The sequence below is a fragment of the Lissotriton vulgaris genome, chromosome 12 (genome assembly GCF_964263255.1).
Source record: "Lissotriton vulgaris chromosome 12, aLisVul1.2, whole genome shotgun sequence".
NCBI classification, from domain to species: Eukaryota; Metazoa; Chordata; class Amphibia; order Caudata; family Salamandridae; genus Lissotriton; species Lissotriton vulgaris.
In genome coordinates, this window is record NC_141700.1 from 525,209,737 (window position 1) to 525,232,956 (window position 23,220).

Consider the following 23,220-nt stretch of genomic DNA (forward strand, 5'->3'; position numbering starts at 1 on the left):
TCTACTTCAGCTGCGACTCTTCTTTGGATACACTAATGCCAATTCAAACTCCTTCTCAACCTTCAGCTGAGTTATTTTCTTCAGTGAATGAAGATTCTGAAGATGATAGATTCCGGGCTGCTCGCAGTCCCGCTGAACTATTTCTAAAATGTCAGAAGTCATCTAGGATGAAGACCTAGAGTAAAAGGACTAAGATTATTCTACAATTCATGCTGGATGATTACTACCACCGTTTTCAGAGTTCAGTACAGGCCTCTCCAGCACCTCAAACACTTATTCAGCCTCTTCCTACTAAAGACGTGGCGTGGACGGCCAAGACTCAACATCAAGATACTCCTCAGGTCATAGGAGGGGACAATGACGATAATAATGACAACAGAGGAGGGTGAGCTGGGCAGATCCATTCTTTCTGAATGAAACTACAAAATTCAAACGCCATCTCCTACTCCAGCTCCTCTGGAGTCTCCACCAATAGACCAAGGTAGTTTTTATTTGCTCATGGAAAGAACAGCAAAAAGATTCTAACTCCAACCTCAAAAACTAGTGCGTTCTATTCCCATCTATTTTATTTGACAAGAAGGGCTTAATCATGCAAAACCCCCAATTCAATCCCAGCTATTCTGTCGAGGCTGGATAAAAAATAAAAGGCACCTACAAATAAACCTTGTCTAATTTCTCAAACCAAGTATTCCATTATTACTTGGGCAGCACCATGTCGGTCTAGAAATCCTTTATCTCCAATATCTGCACCACCTGACCGAGAAGGTAGACACCTTGATGCTATAGGCAAAACATTTTCTACAATGGCAGCAACTACAGTGGGTGAAGGCAGTTCAATGGCTATCCTTGCTCGTTACGACCGGCAAATGTGGTCGGACATATCCTCTCTAGTAGAATTGATACCCGAATCTTCTAAAGCAGAGGCATTGAACATTCTTAATGAAGGAGAGCATTTCTTCTGAAATGATTGTTCTATAGACATGTCTTCCACTGGTTTCTGCCTTTTGGCTGGTGCTGCAGTTCTCTGGAGACAGGGCTGGCTAAAGGCCACGTCTTTTCTTCAAGAGGTGCATACAAAAATGCCTTACGATGGCGAATCTTGTTTATCCAACACATAGACGATGCCCTTCAAACAAAGAGGCACCGACACAGGCCATGCTCTCGGAACTCTCTAATTTAAATAAACCTTTCGAGGTGCGAGAGGTTGTGGATCCTAGTCTTCCTTTAGAGGAAATTAGTCCGTATAAACAAGGGCAACAACGTTACTCCTCCCAGGGTCAACAATCGTACAGGCAACAGCATTCTTTGTCCTTTAGACAATACAGAGGTAAATCCTCTTACAGAGGAAAAGACTCTTCGAAAAAACAATGACTCTCACCACTCACCATCTCTAACACCGCCTGATTGTTCAAGGGTTGGAGGTCGAATCTCCCACTTTTACTCAAAATGGTCACTGATTACTACAGATCAACGGGTTCTGGATATTGTACGCAGGGGACATGCATTGGAGTTTTTAAAGATCCCTCCAAATTCTCCACCAAAAGGTCCACCTCCTGCAAGAACTTTCAAACCAACTCACAATTCTACTAAGAATAGATGTGATCTAAGTGATACCAAAACTACAAAGGGACAGGTTTTTATTCGAGGTTCTTCCTCATACAGAAAAAGTCAGGAGAATGGTGCCCTATCTTGGACCTATGTGCCCTAAACAAATACATCTAAAAGCAAACTTTTTGCATGTTGTCCCTTCAGAAGGTACTTCCTTTGCTATCTCACGGAGAGTGACCACTTTGGATCTCCAAAATGCTTATTTTCATCCAATTCTGCGAAGGCACAGAAGATTTCTCCGATTCAGAGTAGCCGGGAAGGACTTCCGAATCAAGGTTTTTCCATTCGGCATTCGTTCCAACCCCTGTGTGTTCACCAAAGTCCTTGCACCGGTGGCAGCTTACCTTTGCCTGCAAGGAGTACAAATCTTTGCATACCTAGACGACTGCCTGCTGAAGGCACGGTCATTCGAACAGACTTCCAAACACACTCAAATCTGCAGGTCCCTTTTTCAGTCCCTGGGCCTTACATTCAACATGGAAAAGTCTCATTTTCTCCCTGCTCAAAGCACTGTTCTTGGGAGCCATTCTAGACACCAAGATAGCAAAAGCTTTTGTGTCGCACGAAAGATGTCTGCGTCTTCGCAACTTAGCAGTCCGACAGTTCAAATCTTTCCTAGGGATGTTGTCCTCTTGCATTCCTCTTGTCCCTCGCTGCCGGCTAAAAATGAGACCTATTCAGGAGGAGTTGGACAAACAGTGGGCTCAAGTTTCCGGAAACTTAAACGATATAGTCTGAGTCACAACTCGAATGAAAAAGGTCTCTCGTGGTGGACTCTCGAGAAGAACGTCCCTTCAGGTTGTCCATTCCTAATGGATGCTCCAAGTTTCACTCACCAGATGCAGCCCTAGAAGGCTGGGGTGCACATCTTCAGGGGCTAACAGTAAAAGGAAAGTGTAAGATTCAGCAAAAGAACTGGCACATCAATCTACTAGAGTTGCTGGCCATTTTTCTAGCACTAAAAGCTTTCTGTTCCATCATACAGGGAGCATCAGTGTTGGTTTGAACCAGAACACTACGTGCATGTACTACATAAGCAAACAAGGAGGCACAAGATCCATCCTATTGTCCCATCAGGCTCAGCAGATTTGAGATTGGGCGATTCAACATCGGGTAGTTCTTTCAGCAGTGCACGTTCCGGAAATGTCTTGCGGGTTCACTAAGCATATCTTCCACAACCAACCACCAGTGGGAATTGCATCAACCCACACTGGATCACATCTTAACCGCAAATGCCTGTTCTATGCAAGTTGGCTTCCCGTACCAGTCATACAGACATTCCTTTTTGATTAATTGGTCAAAGATATATGCCTACGCTTTTCCACCAATACCTCTAGTTCCCAGAGTTCTTCGAAAAATGAGGAAACGAACCCTGTCACATTATTCTAGTCGCTCCCACATGGCCTCAACAAGTCTGGTTCACAAAACTCTTGCTTCAGTCAGTGCAACCCGATCAGTCTTCTCCCTCTTCTGAATCTTCTAACCATGGATCAGGGCCAAGTTTGTCGTCCCGACCCAGCATCTCTGCGCTTAGCAGCTTGGAACCTGAGCACTATGAATTTCTGAATTTGGACATTCCTTCAGATTGTAGAGAGGTCCTGGCAAACCCGAGAGCAGCTTTAACTGTGAAGACATACAAACTCAAATGGAAAAGAGTCGGTCTATAATGCAATGATGGCCAGGTACATCCTATACATTCCACGCTGGAGCAACTTTTGCCTTTCTTTTTACAATTGGCAAAGTTGGGCCTCGTTTGCTACCTTTAAGTCTTTTTAGCAGCAATCTCACGGTTTCGTCAAGATGGCTCTCTTTACTCTTCCAGAGTCATTCAACAATTTTTTAGAGGTCTTTTTCGGATGTTTCCACTAATTCGTCAACCACCTCCTCCTTGGCATTTGAACATTGTATTGGCACAACTAATGAAACACCCGTTTGAGCCAATTCATAAGGTCTATCTTAAATACATTACTTGGAAGAATTCTTTACTTCTGGCTCTCACTTCCTCACGTCGAGTAAGTGCGACTTCTCTGGCTGTGGGCCTGCTAATCAGACCCACAGCCTTGCTGTTCTCTCACTAAATTGACACGTGTACCTTAGGTGCATTATCCAATTGGTACTGGGCCACCTTATCAGACCCTGTAACTCGGGGCATAGGTGTACCCAGGGCCTACCAGGGGCTGCAGCATGTATTATGCCACCCCTGGCTGGCCATCTAAATCTGACACAACTGGCTGCACGACAGCTGGGGCAAGGTGGTGTAATCACCCTTTGCTTTAGATATAATATACCTATATCTAACCCTAAAATGGACACACAGATTCCTATCAGTCACTCCTATGGCAGGCCATGACAATCCTGAAGGCAGAGTGCTTGGAATCGTGTGAGATGGTGCTCTGGCATGAGCTGAGCCCGTTTGCAGCTTGCGGAACCAAGTCCTAATAGCTGTTCCATGATAACGCATACCATATACTCTTAAGTGCATTATAATCCTCGCAGTTATATGCTATCTTTGGTATCGCTTTATCAAAACATGTCGAGTAAGGTGTCATACGAATTGGAATACTAACCCCTCGCCAATTCTGGCGACGGGGTTAGCATTCCACCCTTCTAGAGGGACACGACATGTATGTAACTGTGAACCCCGGTTAAAGTTAACTCAAGCCTCAGCATCACAAAATGGATGCTGCCACCACAGACACAAGTCTGACCTCCTGCTGCTGGGAGGCCTTCCAGCGAGGGAGGCTTGGACAAAGGGGTTCCTGTCAGGGGCGGTGCTAGCACCATCCCAGACAGGGTTGTGTATCCTGGGTAGGCAAGGCTTTAGAGGAAGGTGACTGCAAGTGGCACCCCGGTGCTCACTATGCATCTGCCGGCTAGGACCAGTTCCAGGGGCACACCAGCCCCTGAGCTGGGGAAAGTCCGGCATGGGAGAGGGGTGTAACCACCCCCCTTCCTGGTCCCACCCATGGGCAGGACCTAGTCGCGTGCCAGCCCCTTTTCCTAGTATAAAGATAGGAGCGGGCCCCCTTCCAAATTATATCATCTTTGAATCATGAAACTACTTTCTACGAAAGGAACTAGACTTCTCAAGATTTCTCCCTTGTGACTAAGGAGTAGTCACCCTGCACACGCAGGCACCATCCAAGAACACTGCGGTTTGCTGCACGTCCTTCCTCCGGAATCCGACTGACCAGCACAACGAGACCCGGCTTCCCTGGCACCTCTACCTACCTCTACAGCTAAGCTGAGAACCGTAGGTGCGACGAGACCTCGAGGGACCGGCCATCATCAGAACTGCACAACTTCTATCCAGCACGACCGCCGAGGGATCCTCGAGGGAGTGCTTTGGGGTCCGAGAAGCCCCGACCCTGAGCAGCTCCAGCACCGAAGTCCAGCCCCCCAGCATCCACGAGATCTGCATGGGGCCCTTCTGCTCTGTGCTGCTCGCCGCGTTGTCCAGGTCACTTGCCCGTTGGCTACTGGCCCGTTTGGCGACGAACTTTGACACTGCCACCGCTGGTCTGGTTGCTCCAGGCTGGCCCTTGCTCCCCTCCAACAGAGGAGCACCCCGGACCCTCCTGGTCCACTCCAGACGCCATCTTAGGTCCACCGCGTGGGCTTGCATTTGCCAAGACTTGTTGCCCCAGTCCTGGACCCAGCGACGTCGACAGCAGATACCACCGTGGGACAGCTCGCCCTCCATCCTGGCCGCCGACAACGCCTCCTGGTCCGTGAGGCTGCAGAGCCCAGCGTCGCCCACTCACCTGGTCGAGGTGACTCCATCCGGTGCCATCCTGGTGCCCATCTGATCACTGGCTAGTGATTCAGGACTTGGTCCCCTCTGCTTACAGGTGTCTTCCATCTTCGATCCAGGCTTGGATCCATCCGAATTTCTTCACTGGTCGCCTGCCAGCAACTTCTTCTTTCAGGCTCCTGGTTCGTCAACGGGAGTTTCCGACGACACTTGAACCCTATGCAGCCGCAGCCCCTGGGCTAGGTAAACCGAGTACCCCGGTGCTCCAGCGTAGAACAACTCTCTAAGTGCCTAGATCCACTTTCGTTTTTGACCTACCTAGTCGGGTTCGCCCGAGAACTCTAACTTTGCTTTTACTAGCCTCCATAGACTTTGTCCCGCATCCCGCGTGAGAGTGCACACTCTGCACCAGAGTCCCGTAGGCCTCCTGCTAGTAATCTGAAGGTTCAGTAGGCCAGTCCTAGCGAGTCCAAACCCTATGAGATTAGTACTTACCTGCTAGTAATTTCGCATTCCACTTTTGTAGTATATGGTTCTTCGTGCCCCTCGGGCATTTGTGTAAATTGTGCAACTTAAAGTATTTTCGTAAGAGTTTTGTTGTGTGCTTAGTACCCTGTCCTCATAAAGAGTACAGGGCTGTTGTGATCTAAATAAATACACTGTTTATTTTCATAACACTTGTGTGGTGTCCTTTCACTTGGTGTTCAAGGGGTATATGTGATGGTATAACAGCTGGCTTAACATGCCCTCTAGAGTTTAGCCCGAAGACTGCTCGTATCCATGCTACTAGGATAGCTGGTCTATCAAGGTTGACTTACAACCAATCATCAATAAGGGTTGTTGGGACTGATACAAAGTGCTCACTAGAATAGTGAACATTATATATCAGGCCAACTTCTCACACTGTGGTTCTCCAGTATTGGTGTCTTTCATAGATTTACATGCGGCCCTCCCTCCTCCCCTCAGAGGCTCTCTTTATCTCTTGGCTCTATATCACTATTGTGCTACGAAAATCTGAGGGCCGGAGAACATTCTAAAAGGGTGCTGACGCCTGATTGGCCGGCATTTGGACCAAAACATAATGACTGATATATCATAGAAGTGATATGTTCTCTATCTAGGGAAAACTCTATGGTTTTTGCTTTCTCTATGTATATATGAATGTGTTATGGCTACATTGCTATGTTATGTACTGATGGACTCCCACTTCGACGACGGGGAATATTCAAGCATGTGAATCTATGAAAGACACCAATACTGGAGAACCACAGTTTACAGGTAAGTAACTTTTGTTATTACTTCACTAAGGAGAGTGGGTGAACTACAAGCACTAACCATAGAACCGTTGTGTTCGAGGCATGTGGGCTGCTGAATTGCTATCTGTGCATAGATCGCCGCCTAGTGTTGGGCCCGGATGATTGCACAATGTTGTCCTGGAAGAGTCTTCGAAGTATCACGAGATAGGTGGCTCCTCCCCTGGACTACAGTGCGCAAGGGCATCCTCTCCGTCTTCAGATTGTTTTTTTCCGCCATTGGGTTCGGATGTACTTTCTTTACTCAAGTTTGGAATCAATATAAAACACTTTTTCACAAGGCCATAAGGCCTTTGGGGCGTCTGTATTGTTTCTCGTTCGGTGCCTGTACTTGATTCAGTTCTTCGAACAGGACGTCGAGGGCCGTTTGCCTTTCAACACCAAACGCCCCAACAACGATCGACGATGGAACGGAGCCCGTTCAAGAGATGCCCCGTCTGCAACTCCAAATACCCTCACATTGATGTGCATCCAGTGTGCAATAAATGTTTATCTCCGGACCACGACAAGGCCAGCTGTATGGCCTGTTCCAAGTTCCGGTCAAAGAAGACTCATCGACTTAGACGCGCCGCACGACAGTCGGCGCAGAAAACGGCGTCCGACCCGGAAATATCTTCGAGGCCGATGACTATGAAGGCGTCTAAGAGGATCCTGACCAGCAGTCGGACCCTGCGTCTGAGCAAGACTCTACTTTCAATGTGGACGAAAAAGACTACGTCTATGAAGACGTCGTCGAGGTAGGAGACGACGCAGAGGCAATCGGAGCCGTCGATGATGACTCAAGCGATGAGCAAGGCCCACCCGCAGTCGCGGGTCCCAATACTGACACTTTTCTCTCGAAGGCTCAGGTCGAGGCATCGCCGGAAGGCCTTAGCCAAGATCTTAATCCACATTTTACAGCCCTGCGTCAAGGCCCGGCTAAGAATGCTTCAAAGGAGCCATCGGTCGATCCACTAAAACCGAAACCGACAGATGCAAAATCGAAACCGAAACTGCTGGGGACAGTTCTCAGATCGACTGCCTCTGATTCGTCGGCTCCGATCAAGGCTAAGTGTCATCGACCCTTCGGGGTCACAAGGGGGCGTCGGCCCGAAAAGCGGGGCGCCGAAGCCTGCCTCGACAGTCCAGCACGTCGCTTTGACGCAGTCGACGTCCAAACATGGCGACACTGCCAAAGGACTTAAGGCTAAAAAGACTGTCGATCCGAAGCTTACAGCCTCCAAGCCACTGTTAAGCAAGGCCTTCGAGTCGAAGAACAAACCTGACCCGAAAGAGCATATCTCGTCGAAGCAAAAGACTGCCTGCTGCGCACCAAGAGCTCGAGTCGACGCAAGGCCGCAAGCAAGCTGGTAATTAAGCGAAGTTAGTCGGATCGAAGACAACGCCACCCTCAAAAAAGGTCGGTTCGTCTCCAGTGCTTCCTCCACCAATTAAATACGGACTGCCCCCAACAGCTCGACCCAAAGCGTTCGAGCCACAGAAGAGTACAGAGACGTCCAAGAAGGTGTCGGTACTTTCCAGGTCTCAGCCCATTCAGGAGGAAGTGGTGTTCCAGGCACCCTCATATGACAATCAGTTGAAGCTGTTCATCGACTCGGATTCTGGCAGACTCACCATTCACAAACGTAAAATCGCTCCAGAACATCCTTTGGAGTCATACAAAATCCCTCTCAAAAGGAAAAGGGATTCTGCCACCTCACCTGTTCTTTGAACCTGTGGAGTCATATGCACAACACTATGCCTATTCTTCCACACGCACTAATGAGGATGTGGGGGAGGGATACAATGAGGATGAATTTACTTATCCTGCTGACGCAGATCAGGAGGAACCTCGACCCTGGACTGACGCTGTTGACCCTGATGAGCCACACACCAGCCTGATACTCAGTCCTATACTGTCAAGACCTCGCCTACTGAAGACACGGCGGCGTTTAATGCATTGATTGAAAGGGCAGCCAATAACCATGACGTGGAAATGCACACTGACCCAGTGGAGGAAGACTTTCTGTTTGATACCTTCTCAACCTCAGAAAGATCAGTAAAGACATTGCCTATGCTAAAGGGTGTCCTTAAACATGCTACTGACATTTTCAAGGAGACCACAAGGGCAAGGGATGTAAACCCAAGGATTGAAAGGAAATACCGGCCTGCGCCTGTGGACCCTACGTACATTAAAGGCCAGCTCCCATTGGACTCCCTAGTAGTTGCTAATGCTCACAAGAGAGCAAACTCAAGTGGTGATGCTCCTCCTCCGGACAAAGAATCCAAAGTCTTGGAAGCTTCTGGCAAACGTGTAGCGGCTCAAGCGGCTAATATTTGGAGAATCTCAAATACACAGGCCCTATTAGCCAGATATGATAGGGCTCACCACGACACGTTAGAGCAGCTTCTACAACACCTGCCTGATGTTCATAAGGAGGGAGCAGAAATGCTGATACAGGAAGGAAAGTTGATTTCAAATGCATCCATCAAGTGTGCACTCGATGCAGCAGACACTGCAGCTAGGGCCATCAACACTATTGTAATGCTGAGACGGCATGCCTGGCTCCGCATCTCTGGTTTTAAACCAGAGATCCAAACAACTTTGCTCAATCAGCCAGTTAACCCTGACTTTCTTTTTGGTCCTGATGTAGACACGACCCTTGAAAAGATTAAAAAATACACTGAGACAGCAAAATCCATGGGGGCTCTGCAGTCTCAACAGTTCAGGGGCGGTTCCTTTCATCGCTCCGGTAACAGGGGGGCCTCTAGAGGTCAAGCTTTGCAGCAAACCAATACAACAAGGGGAGCACGCAGACCACCTATAACAAGAATAACAGGGGGTGAATATAGTGGGAACAGCACCAAAGGCAGAGGACGTGGAAATAATAATGCCAGATCCTCCGCTACCAATAAACAGTGACGCCTTGTCACTACCCCCAGACCATATAACACCGGTCGGGGGAAGACTCCAGCAGTTGCTGCCAGTCTGGGAAGGCATTACCACAGACAGGTGGGTGAGACAACTTATCCAATACGGCTATTGTCTCGGACTAACCTCCACTCCTCCCAACATACCCCCAAGGCACCGTCCTATGTCCGCAGAGCACACGCACTTATTGCAGCAAGAAGTAATCTGCATGCTGCAAAAAAGGGCCATAGAACTCGTGCCTTTAGAACAGCATGGTACAGGGGTGTACTCGCTGTACTTCTTAATCCCAAAAAAGGACGGGTCTCTCCGGCCCATTCTCGACCTCAGACCCCTGAACCAGTACATCTTGTCAGAACATTTTCACATGCTAACTTTACAGCAAGTTCGCCCATTGCTCAGTCAGGGGGACTTCCTAGCAACCCTAGACCTAAAGGATGCATATTTCCACATTCCCATTCACCCAGGTCACAGGAAATATCTCAGGTTCACCGTCAACAACCAGCATTACCAGTTCAAGGTCCTGCCTTTCAGGGTCACTACAGCCCCCAGAGTGTTTGCCTAGTGCTTGGGGACAGTAGCTGCGCACCTTCGGAGACGACACATCCATGTCTATCCTTATCTGGACGACTGGCTTATCCAAGCAAAGTCAGCCCAGCAATGTGCCAGCCACATGTCCCGCACGATTCACCTCCTACAGTCTAGGATTTTCACTGAATTACCCAAAATCACACCTTCAGCCCGCACATGTCCAACAGTACCTAGGTGCGACAAACACTCTGACAACAACAGCACAGCCAATCTCTGCCAGAGTCAACAGCATGCAATTGCTAATTCAGAAATTCAGACCCCAGCACTCACTCCCAGCGCAGGTCTTCATGCAGCTGATAGGTATGATGGCCTCCTGCATCTTCATAGTCCCGCACGCGAGGCTACACATGCGTCCGCTTCAGGAGTGCTTGGCACGACAGTGGAACCAGGCTCATGGACATCTGAAAGACCTAGTGTTGGTGACTGGTCGTGCATACAACTCTCTGCATTGGTGGAACACACAAAACCTTTGCAGGGGACGACTGTTCCAGGAGCCTGTCCCACAAATAGTGCTCACAACGGACGCATCTCTCCAGGGCTGGGGAGCGCATGTCCTCCATTATACCGTGCAGGGACTATGGACGACGCAGCAGCAAAAGATGCACATCAACCCGTTGGAGCTGATGGCAATCTTCATGGAACTGAAGGCATTCAAATTGCACTTCTGCAACAAAGTCGTGCTGATCCGGACGGACAACATGACTGCCATGTATTACATCCAGAAGCAGGGAGCGACACTCTCCACAATGGTCTCATCTAGCCCAGAGCATGTGGAAGTGGGCTATTCAAAGAAACCTGTTCCTCATGGCAGGACATCTCCCAGGCAAGGACAACCAGATGGCGGACCTGCTCAGCAGGCACAGCCATCAGATGCACGAAAGGGAGATAAACCACTCGGTGCTCCAACCATATTTCCAGCAGTGGGGTCATCCAGAGATAGACCTATTCGCCACAAAGGAAAATGCAAAATGCCAAACCTTCGCCGCCAGGTTCCCACACCTGCAGTCTCAGGGCAATGCAATATGGATGAACTGGTCAGGCAGATTTGCGTACGCTTTTCCTCTAGCACCGCTCATACCGCCAGTGGCACGCAAACTGCGGCAGCACTCCATGACGCTCATCCAGGTTGCTCCAACGTCGGCAAGGCAGGCCTGGTACACCACATTCCTGGAACTTTCAGTGGTGCCTCACTAACTGCTGAGCCCCACGCCCAGTCTCCTCACTCAGAGCCATGGAGACATTCAGCACCCAGATCAACAACAGTTCAGCCTTGCAATATGGCTCATAAGGTCATAGTTTGGCTACCTCAACTTGCCCCCTGACTGCATGAACATCATCAAGGAGGCAAGACGACCTACAACTAGGGCATGCTATGCGGCCAAATGGAAGCGATTTGTCATTTACTGTTCCAATAATGACATTAATCCGCTAGATGCGTCCACGCAAAACATCATGTTATTTGTTGCATCTATACAGATGCAATCTGGCATATAGTTCCATCAGGATACATTTGGCCGCCATGGCAGCATATCTTCGAAACAGGCCGCATCTTTCCCTTTTCAGGGTGCCTGCCATTAAAGCTTTTATGGAAGGACTCAAGAGAGTGATCCCTTCCAGACACTCCTTCACCTGTCTGGAACCTAAACATAGTTCTCACCAGACTAATGGGACCAACCTTTGAACCTCTTCACTCTTGTGAGAAAGTTATTTACATGGAAAGTGGCTTTTCTGGTAGCCATCACATCGCTTTGAAGAGTTAGTGAGCTGCAAGCTCTAACTATTCAAGAGCCTTTCATACAGATTCATGCTTATAGGGTAGTGCTACGTACCAACCCTAAATTCATGCCTAAGGTGATGTTGCAGTTCCACATTAATCAAACCATAGAACTGCCGGTTTTCTTCCCAAATCCAGATTCTGTGGCAGACCGAGCACTGCACACCTTAGATGTTAAAAGAGCTCTCCTGTATTACATCGACAGGACAAAGGATTTTAGAAAGACTAAACAACTGTTTGTTGCCTTCTCTCCACAACACAAAGGCAACTCCATTTCTAAATCAGGTATAGCCAGATGGATTGTTAAGTGCATACAGATCTGTTATCAAAAAGCTAAACGCACATTAATAGTTCCCCCAAGAGCGCATTCCACACGCAAGTTAGGGGCATCCATGGCTTTCCTAGGTAACATTCCCCCAGAGGATATATGTAGAGCAGCCACATGGACGATCATACATACATTTACCAAACACTACTGCGTAGATGTACACTCCAAACAGCAAGCTGCTGTAGGACAGGCTGTTCTCAAAACCCTTTTTTAGACTGCTGCAGCTGGCACGGGCAACCACCGCTAAGGAGGTAACTGCTATTTATTCTATGCATCAATATGAATTCAGCAGTCCACATGCCTCGAACGGAATATGCTACTTACTAGTATGCATCTGTTCTTGGCATGTAGGGCTGCTGACATTTATTCGCCCGCCCTCCTCCCCGGTGCCTGTCGCAGCGGTAGCACTCAGAATCATTCTCAGGCATGGTCATCACTTACTGTATTACACTCCATCTCTGCCACAATGGTGAAAAACAACAATCTGTAGATGGAGAGGATGCCCATGCGCACTGTAGTCCAGGGGAGGAGCCACCTATCTCGTGATACTTAGAAGACTCTTCCAGGACAACAATGTGCAATCATCCGGACCCAACACTAGGCGGCGATCTATTCACAGATATGAATGTCAGCAGCCCACATGACAAGAACAGATGCATACTGGTAAGTAGCATATTCCTTCAACTGCATAGATGGTGGTTGCTCCAGTATTGTAACTTTTATAGATTCCCATGCTTGTATCGTTCCCAGTCGTCTGAATGGGAGTCCCCGGTATACATAATAGCAATAGAAACCATTACCAAAACAACCTAGGCCCATTCTGGTTTTGCAACCTATCCACTTTTTCCAAAAGAGACCAATAAAAATGAACCAATCTGATTAGCCTCACCCCATAGAACCCTCCTGAGAGAATCTTAGAACCTCCGATTTTCTACTGCACGATTTCCAAGGGAGTCTCCTCTTGAGCGCTGCTCAGTTTTTTCCTGTAAACTCAATTTCTACAGTTTTTCACCTGTTCTTTCTTCAACAACTGCTTCAGGATGTCTGATACGGGAAAGAAGGCCCTCTTTAAAGCCTGTGCTACATGTGCTAAGAAGAGGTTATACTTGGAGGACAAGCACAAGGATTGTATTTACTGTCTGTACCCAGACCATAAGGTAGCAGCCTGTAAAATATGCCACACTTTTTCTACAAAGACTCTGCAAGACCGCGAGCGGCGTCTTTTAACCTGACTCCGGACGCTAAAGTCAAGTAAGGAAACTGTCTCCAGTGACAGTGATGAGGCATCCTTTGCTACATCTTCCAGAAAATCTGTAAAAAGGGGTAGAGCTTCTCCTTCACCTTCTGAAGAACTTCCTGGTAAGGCCTTAACTAAGACCTCCCATGGGTCTTAAGGGCGTAGTCCTGGCAAATCTCCTCACTGAGGTGTAAAGGAGAGGGAAAGACTGTCAAAAGGAGTTCTATCTGAGAGGAAATCCAGCTGTTCCTCCAGCCTCTCCTCCAGCTGCTCCAAAGACTTTCGAAAAGCCCTCATCAACCCTCTTCTGAGGTAAAAGCTGTGAAGAAAGTTCATTAGTCGACGCTGTCAACGACTCCATCGTCAATCATCAAAGGTACAGTCTTCTGCTTCATCTTTGGCTCAGTCGACTGGCTCATCGACGGTGATTTCATAGTCTCCGGCACTGTCAAAGTTGCGCGTTGACTACTTAGACGCCGGTGGTGCCTGGATCGTTGTTGTCGATGGTGTTGATGACAACGAGGGTGACGACGATGGCTGGGGTCTGACGGCTGCGCGACGACATCCATTCGATCGTCGACTATGCTTTTGATTACCTAGTCGACGGTGGAAAAAGTTACTAATTCTTTAAAGTGCCAAATTTCGCCGGACAGGACATCCCCCAGAAGGGTGACTCCTCTACCGTGGTACTCCTTTCGGAGTAAGAGGGATCTGAAGATGATGGTCCTTTTGCCTATGCAAATAGCCCTTCCCAATTACACGTCAAGTGTCAGGACACAGACTCTGAGGGGGATTATGGAGCGGAGCAGCACTATGATCCTTCCTCGGATTATCAACTGGACTACCAGCAGGAGATGGTCTCCATGCGTTCCTCGTTACTTGCGGACTTGCAATCTATGCTTGTGACTATAGGAGATTTGCAGCACAACCTCTAGTTGCATTTATTGTACCAGGCACGACTATTCCTCCTGCTCAGCCGGTTACCCCCCCAATTACCAATGCCTCAACCAACGCTTATCGCTCAGGACGCACCACCTATTGTGTCTCTCGTTCACGATGACACCTCTGAGGACCAGGGCACTGGCGCCATACCAGATCAAGGCGCAGAGTGGGATGACTGTCATTCCTGATTCGGCTTCTCCTGCACCAGCACCTGTAGATTCCCCCTGCAGACATAGGGGGTTTCCATAATTTTATGGAGAGGGGCTGTAAAGAGGTTTGAGCTGCCCATGCACATGGTGCAGTCTGAATGCTGTCTCTGACTTCAAAGAGCCGTACAGAAAAGCAGTTCGCTCTATTCCTATTGTTGGTCACGTCTGGGATGAGGGGTTAAAGGTGATGACGAATCCTGCTACAGTGATTCCAGTTTTGCCTTGCCATGAGAAGAAATATAAGGTTTCAGACTATAGTCAGTCTTGCTTGGTCAGTCAGCGTAAACTGGACTCTTGTCATTTCTCAGGCTGTCCAGAGAAAGTCAAGAAATCCTTTAGCTCCCCTCACTACACCTTTTAATAAAGAGGGCAGACGCCTGGATAACGCAGGCAAGAACTTTTCGTTTATGTCCAGTCAATTGGTCAGGGCCGTTAACGCCCTAGCAATACTTGGTTGCTATGATCGCCAGATGTGGTGCGATCTCTCCTCATATGTGGACCAATTGCCTGAAGATGCAAAAAAAGAGGCTAAGAAGATTCTTCAGGAAGGCGAGGTAACATCGGCTGAAGTGCTTGACTGTGCAATGGACATTGCAACAACTGCATTCCGCTCCCTGGCGGGCGCTGCTGTCCTTCGCTGTCAAGGCTGGCTGCGAGCTACATGGTTCCGTCCTGAGGTTCAGAACAAGATCTTGGATCTTCCCTTTGATGGAGAAGCGCTCTTTAGGAAACATATTGATGATGCGTTTCAGGACATCAAAAAAGACACGGAGACTGCAAAATCCTTAGACTCTGCAGTACCGCAAGGTCCCCTACTGTGGAGCCAGAGGGAGAGGTAATGCCACATATAGAGGAGGGTACCAGAAACAACGGTATTCCTCATACGGATGTAATTCACAATCTTACCAGACGAATTACAACCAGTGGCAAAATCAATCCTCTTTCTCTAGATTGTCAAACAGAGGAAGACCAGGATGCCAGCGGAGAGGTTCTTCGAAGCACCACTAGCGGCTTGCTTGCTCTTAGTACTGTCCCTTCTCCTCCTGTGACATCAGTGGGAAAGAGAATATCTCAATACCTTCACAACTGGCAATGAATAACATCGGACCGTTGGGTGCTGAAGATCATTCAATGCTGCCATACTCTGGACTTGGTCGAAGCACCACCTTCCAAGTCCCCTCGCACCACTGTCAAAACATCTGTCTTCTGCGATTGGAAGTCTATCAAATGCTCCTCAAAGGAGCGAAAAAGCCGGTCCCTATCTCTCAGTGGGAAGAGGGTTTCTACTCCCGGTTCTTCCTGTTATGGAAGACTTTAGAAAAATTGCGCCCTATTCTAGATCTGAGGGAGCTCAACACCTATCTCATCAAGCTATCCTTTCGGATGGTTTCTCTGCAGGACATCCTTAGTCTTCTCAACTCAGGGAATTACATGGCCACATTGGATCTAGAGGATGCTTATTTTCACATACCCATACATCTAGCCCACAGGAGGTTTCTTCGCTTCACCGTAGCCAAGAGCCACTTTCAGTTCAAGGTCCTACTTTTTGGACTCCGATATGCTCCGTGCTTCTTGGCTGTATAATGGTCATGGTTCCAAATATATGCTAACTGCTAGCTACTCAGATACAAGCCTGGGAATCTATGAAAGTTCCAATACTGGAGTAAGAAAACAAGTTACTTACCTGTAACTTTGGTTCTCCAGTATTTTAGCTTTCGTAGATTCCCATGCGACCCATCCTCCTCGACCTGGGAAAGCTCAGCCTCTTCCTTCTTCAGTGGTGTGTGTTGGAGAGTATGATCTGCTTTCTATGGTTACCCCCACTTTTTGCTGGTGTTTTAATGTTTCTCTACTTTAGTCTGGGTGGGGCCCTGCTATCCAGGACCCCATTCTAGCTGCTGCTTCTCTAAAATGATTGCATGTCCTTTAGGTACACTCAATTGGTTACTGGGTTACCCTTGTCAGTCCCTAGTATATGGTACCTTAGGTACCAAGGGCATAGGTACCCCAGAGGCCTACCAGGGGCTGAAGCATGTATTATGCCACCCCTGGATAGCCTTCCAAAATGTCACCAGAGGACTGCTAAGGATGCCTGGGTAAGGTGGTGCAATCACCCCTTACTAAGATGTAGGTTACCTATAATCTACATTTAATCACGGACACATAAAAACCTATCAGTCACTCCTATGGCAAGCCTTATCAATCCTGAAGGCAGAGTGCTTGGTTTTGTGTGAGTATGCCCATGCATGAGCAGGACCCCTCTGCAGCTTTCGGAATCTATTCTGTGGCTGTTTTGTGATGCAGCCAGACCATGTACTCTTAAGTGCATTATAACCTCGCGGTAAATGCTGACTTTGGAATGGCTGCATGGAAACATGTTGTGTTTGGTGTGTAACACTTTGGAATCCTACCCCCTGCCAGTCCTGGCGACGGGGGTAGGATCTGCATTTCCAAAGCTCCCGTTGGACGCTGAAGTATTTGCGACTCCGGACACTGACTACCAGACTTCTCAGAGGCCGACACGAGATCCCAGCAAAGCTGAGACCCGCAGCCCTCATGAGTGACGTGGAACCGGAACTCCTGCCATTTGCAAGTGCATTGACTACCCAAGCTTTCCCGATGTGGTGCATTGGGCTATTTGTAGTCCAAGCCCGGAGCACCATCGGCACCGAAGATAGTGGGCCTAGACTCCATAAGTGTTTGTGAGTCCGTTTCTAGCATTACTGCTTGAGGCCCCTTCGCGATCCCTGGTCCGTTAAATGGTGGGTCCCCACAAAAGTAACTACTTTCCTTTTGGGCTTCCCTGGTTGCTCCAGATGTCCCCTGACTCCCAACCACGTTTTGAGTCCCTCAGACGTTGCTGGTCTACACCGAAACCAATCTCTGCTTTCTGCGTGGGTTGCTGGTGCCAAGGCTTGTTGGGTCTAATCCGGAAACAGACACCGCAACTCTCGACCTCCTTCGTGGGACAGCTCGAATCCAGCATCTGTTTGTTGTTGACTCCTCCTGGTCCTCGTGGCTGAAGAGTCAAGCTTCACCTTCACCTGAAATCACCAGACATCCGTGGGCATCCGCTCATCGCCTTCATGGTCACTGGCAAGTGACCTAGACTCTCTCCCCTCTGCTTTCAGGTTCTTCACATCTCTGATCCATGCTTGGATCCACCCGGACACTTTCCACTTGGACGCCAGCAGCACTTTGCAGCAGATAGCCATTGAAATAGATGACGAAACCAAACACGAAAAGACACCTATGCACCCGCCTTCCCTGGGTGAGGTAAATGGAGTACTTCGGTGCTCCCATGGGTTTTGACTCTAGAACCTCTTAGTTCTAAAGGGGTTTGCTCCAAGCTCTTTATCTTTGAAAATCCAACGCGCCTTTCCCCATATAAGTCAATGGTGATTCGGGGCTATGCTTAGATACTGCACTTGTCCCCCGTGGGTCCCCTGTGTCACTACCTTGGGTGGTTCCTGATGGCCCCAGCGGTTCTAAAGGCTCTAGGCCCGGTCTCTGTCAATCGTGGTTCTTATACCACTTTCTTCATATATGGTTTGGTCCTCCCCTAGGGCTCAACGTATATTGTGCTAATTTACTGTGTGCTAATTAAGTTTACTGAATGTACTTTTGCCTCTAGCCTCATAAAGAGACTAGAGGGATGTGTTTAGAATAAATACATATATTTTATATTTATATATATATATATATATATATATATATATATATATATATATATAGTATTTCAAATTGCTCTGCAGCAAAGAAGCACTCCACAGCAGTAGGTATGCACGCATCCTTTTATTGCTTTCTTGAAGGTAGCATAACATCCGTAAATCACAGCCTTCCACCGACGCGTTTCAGAGCTATCCGCTCTTTCTTCAGGGTGTGGTGGCTAATTGCGATCATTTCCGGCTTGCCTCACAGTCCTTTTCATGTGTCTTTGATTGATCATGATTCGCTTAGTAGCGTCATGCAGTATGGGACTTGTAGTTTGTGTAGTTGCCAGTATTAACCCACAGTGGGTGCCGCAGATTTGCCATCATTTTTGAAAGGGTCCATAATTAGTGAATTCATCAGGGTTTAAAGGCACTCTAGTATGTGTATATGTGTATATGTGTATATGTGTATATATATGGTATATATATATGTATATATATGGTATATATATATATACCTTTTGTGGTTCTCCTTTCATTTGGTCATTACATGAGATATAGACTGGTAAAACAAGTTGCTTTACATTCCTCCAAGACTTAGCCTGAAGGCTGCTCTCCGCAGCTACCACTAGGATAGCTTTCTATAAAAGTTGTCCTAAACCTACCATCAATAAGGGTTGTTTGGACTGGTGCAAGGTACCCACTAGAATAGTGGACCGCATATGCCAGGACAAATTCTCAGTGTGGTTACACAACTGCTATGAAAATCTAAGAATCTGAGCTTCTCTCAGGAGGGTTTTATGGGGTGAGGCTAATCTGATTGGTGGTTCATTTTTTGTGTCTCTTTTGCAAAAAAAAGGTGGATAGGTTGCAGAATGAGCCTAGGTTCTGTTTTGGTGATGGTTTCTAATGCTATTTTATGTATACTGGGGACTCCCAATCCGACGACTGGGAATGATACAAGCATGAGAATCTATGAAAGTTTCCAATACTGGAGAACCAAAGTTTTCACACCTCATTCTGTAGAATTACCAGTGTTTTCCCCTCAACCTGAATGTTTCAGCGAGCACTACACACCTTAGATGTCAGAAGAGCTCTGTTATACTATATGGAAAAAAAACAATCCTTTGGAAAGACCAAACAACTTTTTGTTGCTTTTGCACCACCGCTCAAGAGCAATCCTATCTCCAAATCAGGTATTGCAAGGTGGATTGTTAAATGTATTCAATGCTGTTAGGCAAAACCAAAAAACTCCAACTGTACCACCTTCCACTCGCAAGATAAGGGCTACTATGGCCTTCGTAGAAAACATTCCCATAGTGGAGATTTGTAAAGCTGCAACATGGTCTACACCGCATACATTCACAAAACATAATTTTGTAGATGTGTGAGCAAGACAACAAGCTAATGTGGGCCTAGCAGTACTTAAGACACACTTTCAGACCACTCAAGCAGCTACAGGTTACCCACCGCTTTGGGAGGATACTGCTATATATCCTATACAAAGCATGAGACCTACAGCTCACATGCCTCGAACGGATAATGTTACTTATCCAGGAAATGTCTGTTATTAGCATGTACAGCTGTAGATTCACATGCACTCACCCGCCTCCCACGGGTACCTGTACCTGTTGCAGTTCTTTCCTACTTTATATACATATGCATAGACATCTCTATTCTACTCTTTTTAACTCCATTCTCACCCTTTGCGGTAAAACAATCTAACAATAGTCAATGCCCATGCACACTATCACTGAAAGGAATAGTCGCCTAACGCCGTGACTAAAAAAGACTTTCGAAGAAAAGCAAACTGGAAACATCCAGACCCAACACTAGATGGCAGGAGTATGCCAAGCATGTGACTCTACAGTGGTACATGCCAAGAACACACTTTTACTGGCTAAGTAACATTTTCTTTCCCAGCCCGAATGTGTGGGCCTAACCATGTCAAGAGGCACTTTCTCAGTGTGGCTATTTGGTGAAATAAAGCAGTTGTTTCCTGGCAGTCGTCTGCAGTCATGAGCCTCATTGATGGCTTCCATTGATGACCACCTTCCATTGATGACCACATTCCTTATGCAGGATATTTAAGATACAGGTGCACACAGTTGTGCAGCTTCATGTATAGGTGTTCATCAAGTTTGTATCATTAAAGCTGCCCAAAGTTTGTTTAATAATTCACCTAAATTAAACTAACTGCTACATACTGTCAGACAAAATTATATTGAATAAAACTAATAAACAAGTCAGCTAATGTTAAATGTTTCACACAATGGGTGAGCGGGGGGTGGTGGGGTCTGACTTTCACTTGAGATGTTTAATTTGTACAGTCGCTAGAATCATTTTTGCTGTTGATCACTGCAAAATAATTGTAACATGTTTAGTCTAGTCTTAATTCACAAGAGTTTGGCACCACACCAGTGAAGGGGAACAGTACAAGGGATTTTTTAGCTTAACTACTTGTATGAATGTAGTCAAGATCATGTCACCCCCTGTCAATCATTGAAAAATGAGACCATAGTATGTTCACAATTGTATTGGACAATATGGGCTTCTAGTCGACGTAGGGAGGAGTCTGCCATTATTGATGCTTAAAATCCATTTTACTATACAGTTACTACGTTTTCTGTCATCTAAACTAGTTGATTTAACAGCTTATTGAGCCATTGATTAGATCTCATCAACTGTGTGGTGCCTTTGTATTCCTTTATTTTATATAGTAAAAATATAATAGAACCATAATTGATTGCCCCAACTGTAGTAAGTTCCTGCATTAGTTGAAGTTCTTAATGAGATTCTATTCTGGCTAGTGGGCGATCCAAAGACAATGGTGCTTTGGCGAGCCATACAACATTTAATGTAAGGTCATTTAAAAGAGCTGAAGATAACCTCTTTAAGCAAGCATCATCAAAGGCAATATGTCTGACCTTGGCAAGCTGGTCAATAGTAATAACTTTATTCATATTGTTTTTTTCTTCAAAGCATATAATATAAATAAGGAAACTTACTGGCACACTGTGTGCATATCATTGCATTACTAAATGGAAATGTACTAAATAAACTAACCATTGCATAGAGTATTCATATAGTAGTATAAGTCTTCCTCCCAGGCAGGTGTACTTTGAGCAAGTATAGAATCGTTATTTCTTTTCACAAAGTAATCATTGACGCAAAGGGACTTTAAGCTTTGAATTTCTACGAGCTGAACACTAAAATTGTAATATGTACGTGCGAGAAGTCGAAACAATTGAATGAAAAAGCATTGGGGAAGTATTAGTCCACCAGCCTTGTTTTAAAAAACATTTTGTGCACGGGTGATCAGGCAAAATGCAGTCACTTGCTGTAGTGGACTGGTTAATTGCCCCTATGCAACGGAAAGTGGAATTTAAAAATGTTGAAAGTAAACAAATACGCCAACCAAAGAAGTCTAACCCAAAGTCCCTCTATATGTACGTTTAATTTATGCATAAAATGCTAGAGTTCTCTAGGTAAGGCCTAGGAACACAGCACCGTAAATAGCGGTCTGATTGATTGTGTCCCCTCCGCTCCGTAATGGACGGATGGTAGGTTGGTTGGCAATTAAGTTAACGACAATTAGGTCCGGTGTGACTCCACTGATCGTCCCGTACCTCTAGGATGATTGACTCCACTGACCTCTCCTGTTACTGGTCCCTACCCAGAGGATCGCCTTGTGCTAGTTCCAACTCTGAGGAATCCTGTCACGGTTGGTAAGGGTACAGTTATCTACATGATTTTGGCTAGGTTTATGCTATAAAAAAACCACAAATATAAATATATAGATTTTACTCTGAGTTGCTGCTTCCATTAAAGCTCTGCTGATCAAACATGCTCTTAATTTGTTGTGTCCCATTAGTGTTGCTCTCATAACGTTTCCATTTGTAACGTGTGTACTTGGCTTAAGATTAATGTTTTCACTCAATCACTTTGTTTTCTGTCTAGATTTTCCCCAAGAGCGTTGTCCTGTGGTGCTTGCACCACTTTTATATCCTGAAAAACGGGACATTCTAATGGACAGAATCCTGCCTGATTCTGGAGGGATTGCCAAAACCATGATGGAGAGCTCTCTGGCAGACTTCATGCAAGAAGTGGGCTATGGTTTCTGTGCAAGGTAAGTTTGTGTAAACTTAAACACCCCCCCCCCCCCCCCCCCCCCCAAAAAAAAACGGTCTAGTTTGATTATCTCGCCAAGTACTGCCTTGAATTGTAATTTACTGTTGTCTGGGTGGTGAAGTGAGCTAAAGAATGAGGATTGATTCAACCCGGATCTGTGACTGGGGTGAGTGTCTCAAGTTTCAGCACTCAGTCGATCATTTCCTTGTGTTTGCTTTAACGACTCAGGAAAACACAGATCATTTTCATTCCATGGCTTGGGATCAATGTGGGGCTGTATAAACATAACTCTGTTATGTAAAATAGCAGTGAAAAGTATTTGCTGAGAAATATGATTAATAGCAAAACAATCTCCTGAAGAATACTTCCCCACAACCTAGATAATAGCAGGGCAAGTGGCATGTATAGGAGCCTCTTCTGTGAACTGTGACCCTGTTAGAATCCAAATCATTGTGTAAGAGGAAAGCTGAGCTTTACCATGGCATGGTGTCACCTACTGCAGTGTTCTCTCCACGGGCCTTCTTATTAAAGTGCTGCGGCTCACCCTGGTCTACTGCAAAGAGTGACCGTGTTATCTGATAAACATCTAGCCGCAGATTCCTTAACATACAATATCCCCAGGCGTCAGACTGGATCTGGAAACTTTTTTGCAGCAGCACCTCTGCGCTCAGGGGGACGGAGCCACATAACACTGCCCTGACGTCGTCCATGTACATGACGTCAGTGAGGGCGTATAAGTCCCTCTCTGCGCTCTGACGTCAGTTTCCTTTTC

General features: G+C 46.7%; 1 protein-coding gene across 11 annotated transcripts in view; it reads left to right on the forward strand.

The window, feature by feature from the left end:
- Window positions 1–23,220, forward strand: part of CNOT1 (CCR4-NOT transcription complex subunit 1) — a 1,684,613-nt gene that overhangs the window by 300,654 nt on the left and 1,360,739 nt on the right. For all 11 annotated transcript variants that reach the window (XM_086945302.1, XM_086945307.1, XM_086945301.1 and 8 more), the window contains exon 8: window positions 22,278–22,446. In XM_086945302.1, the coding sequence (XP_086801428.1) occupies window positions 22,278–22,446 (169 nt within the window). The remainder of the gene's footprint in view (window positions 1–22,277; window positions 22,447–23,220) is intronic.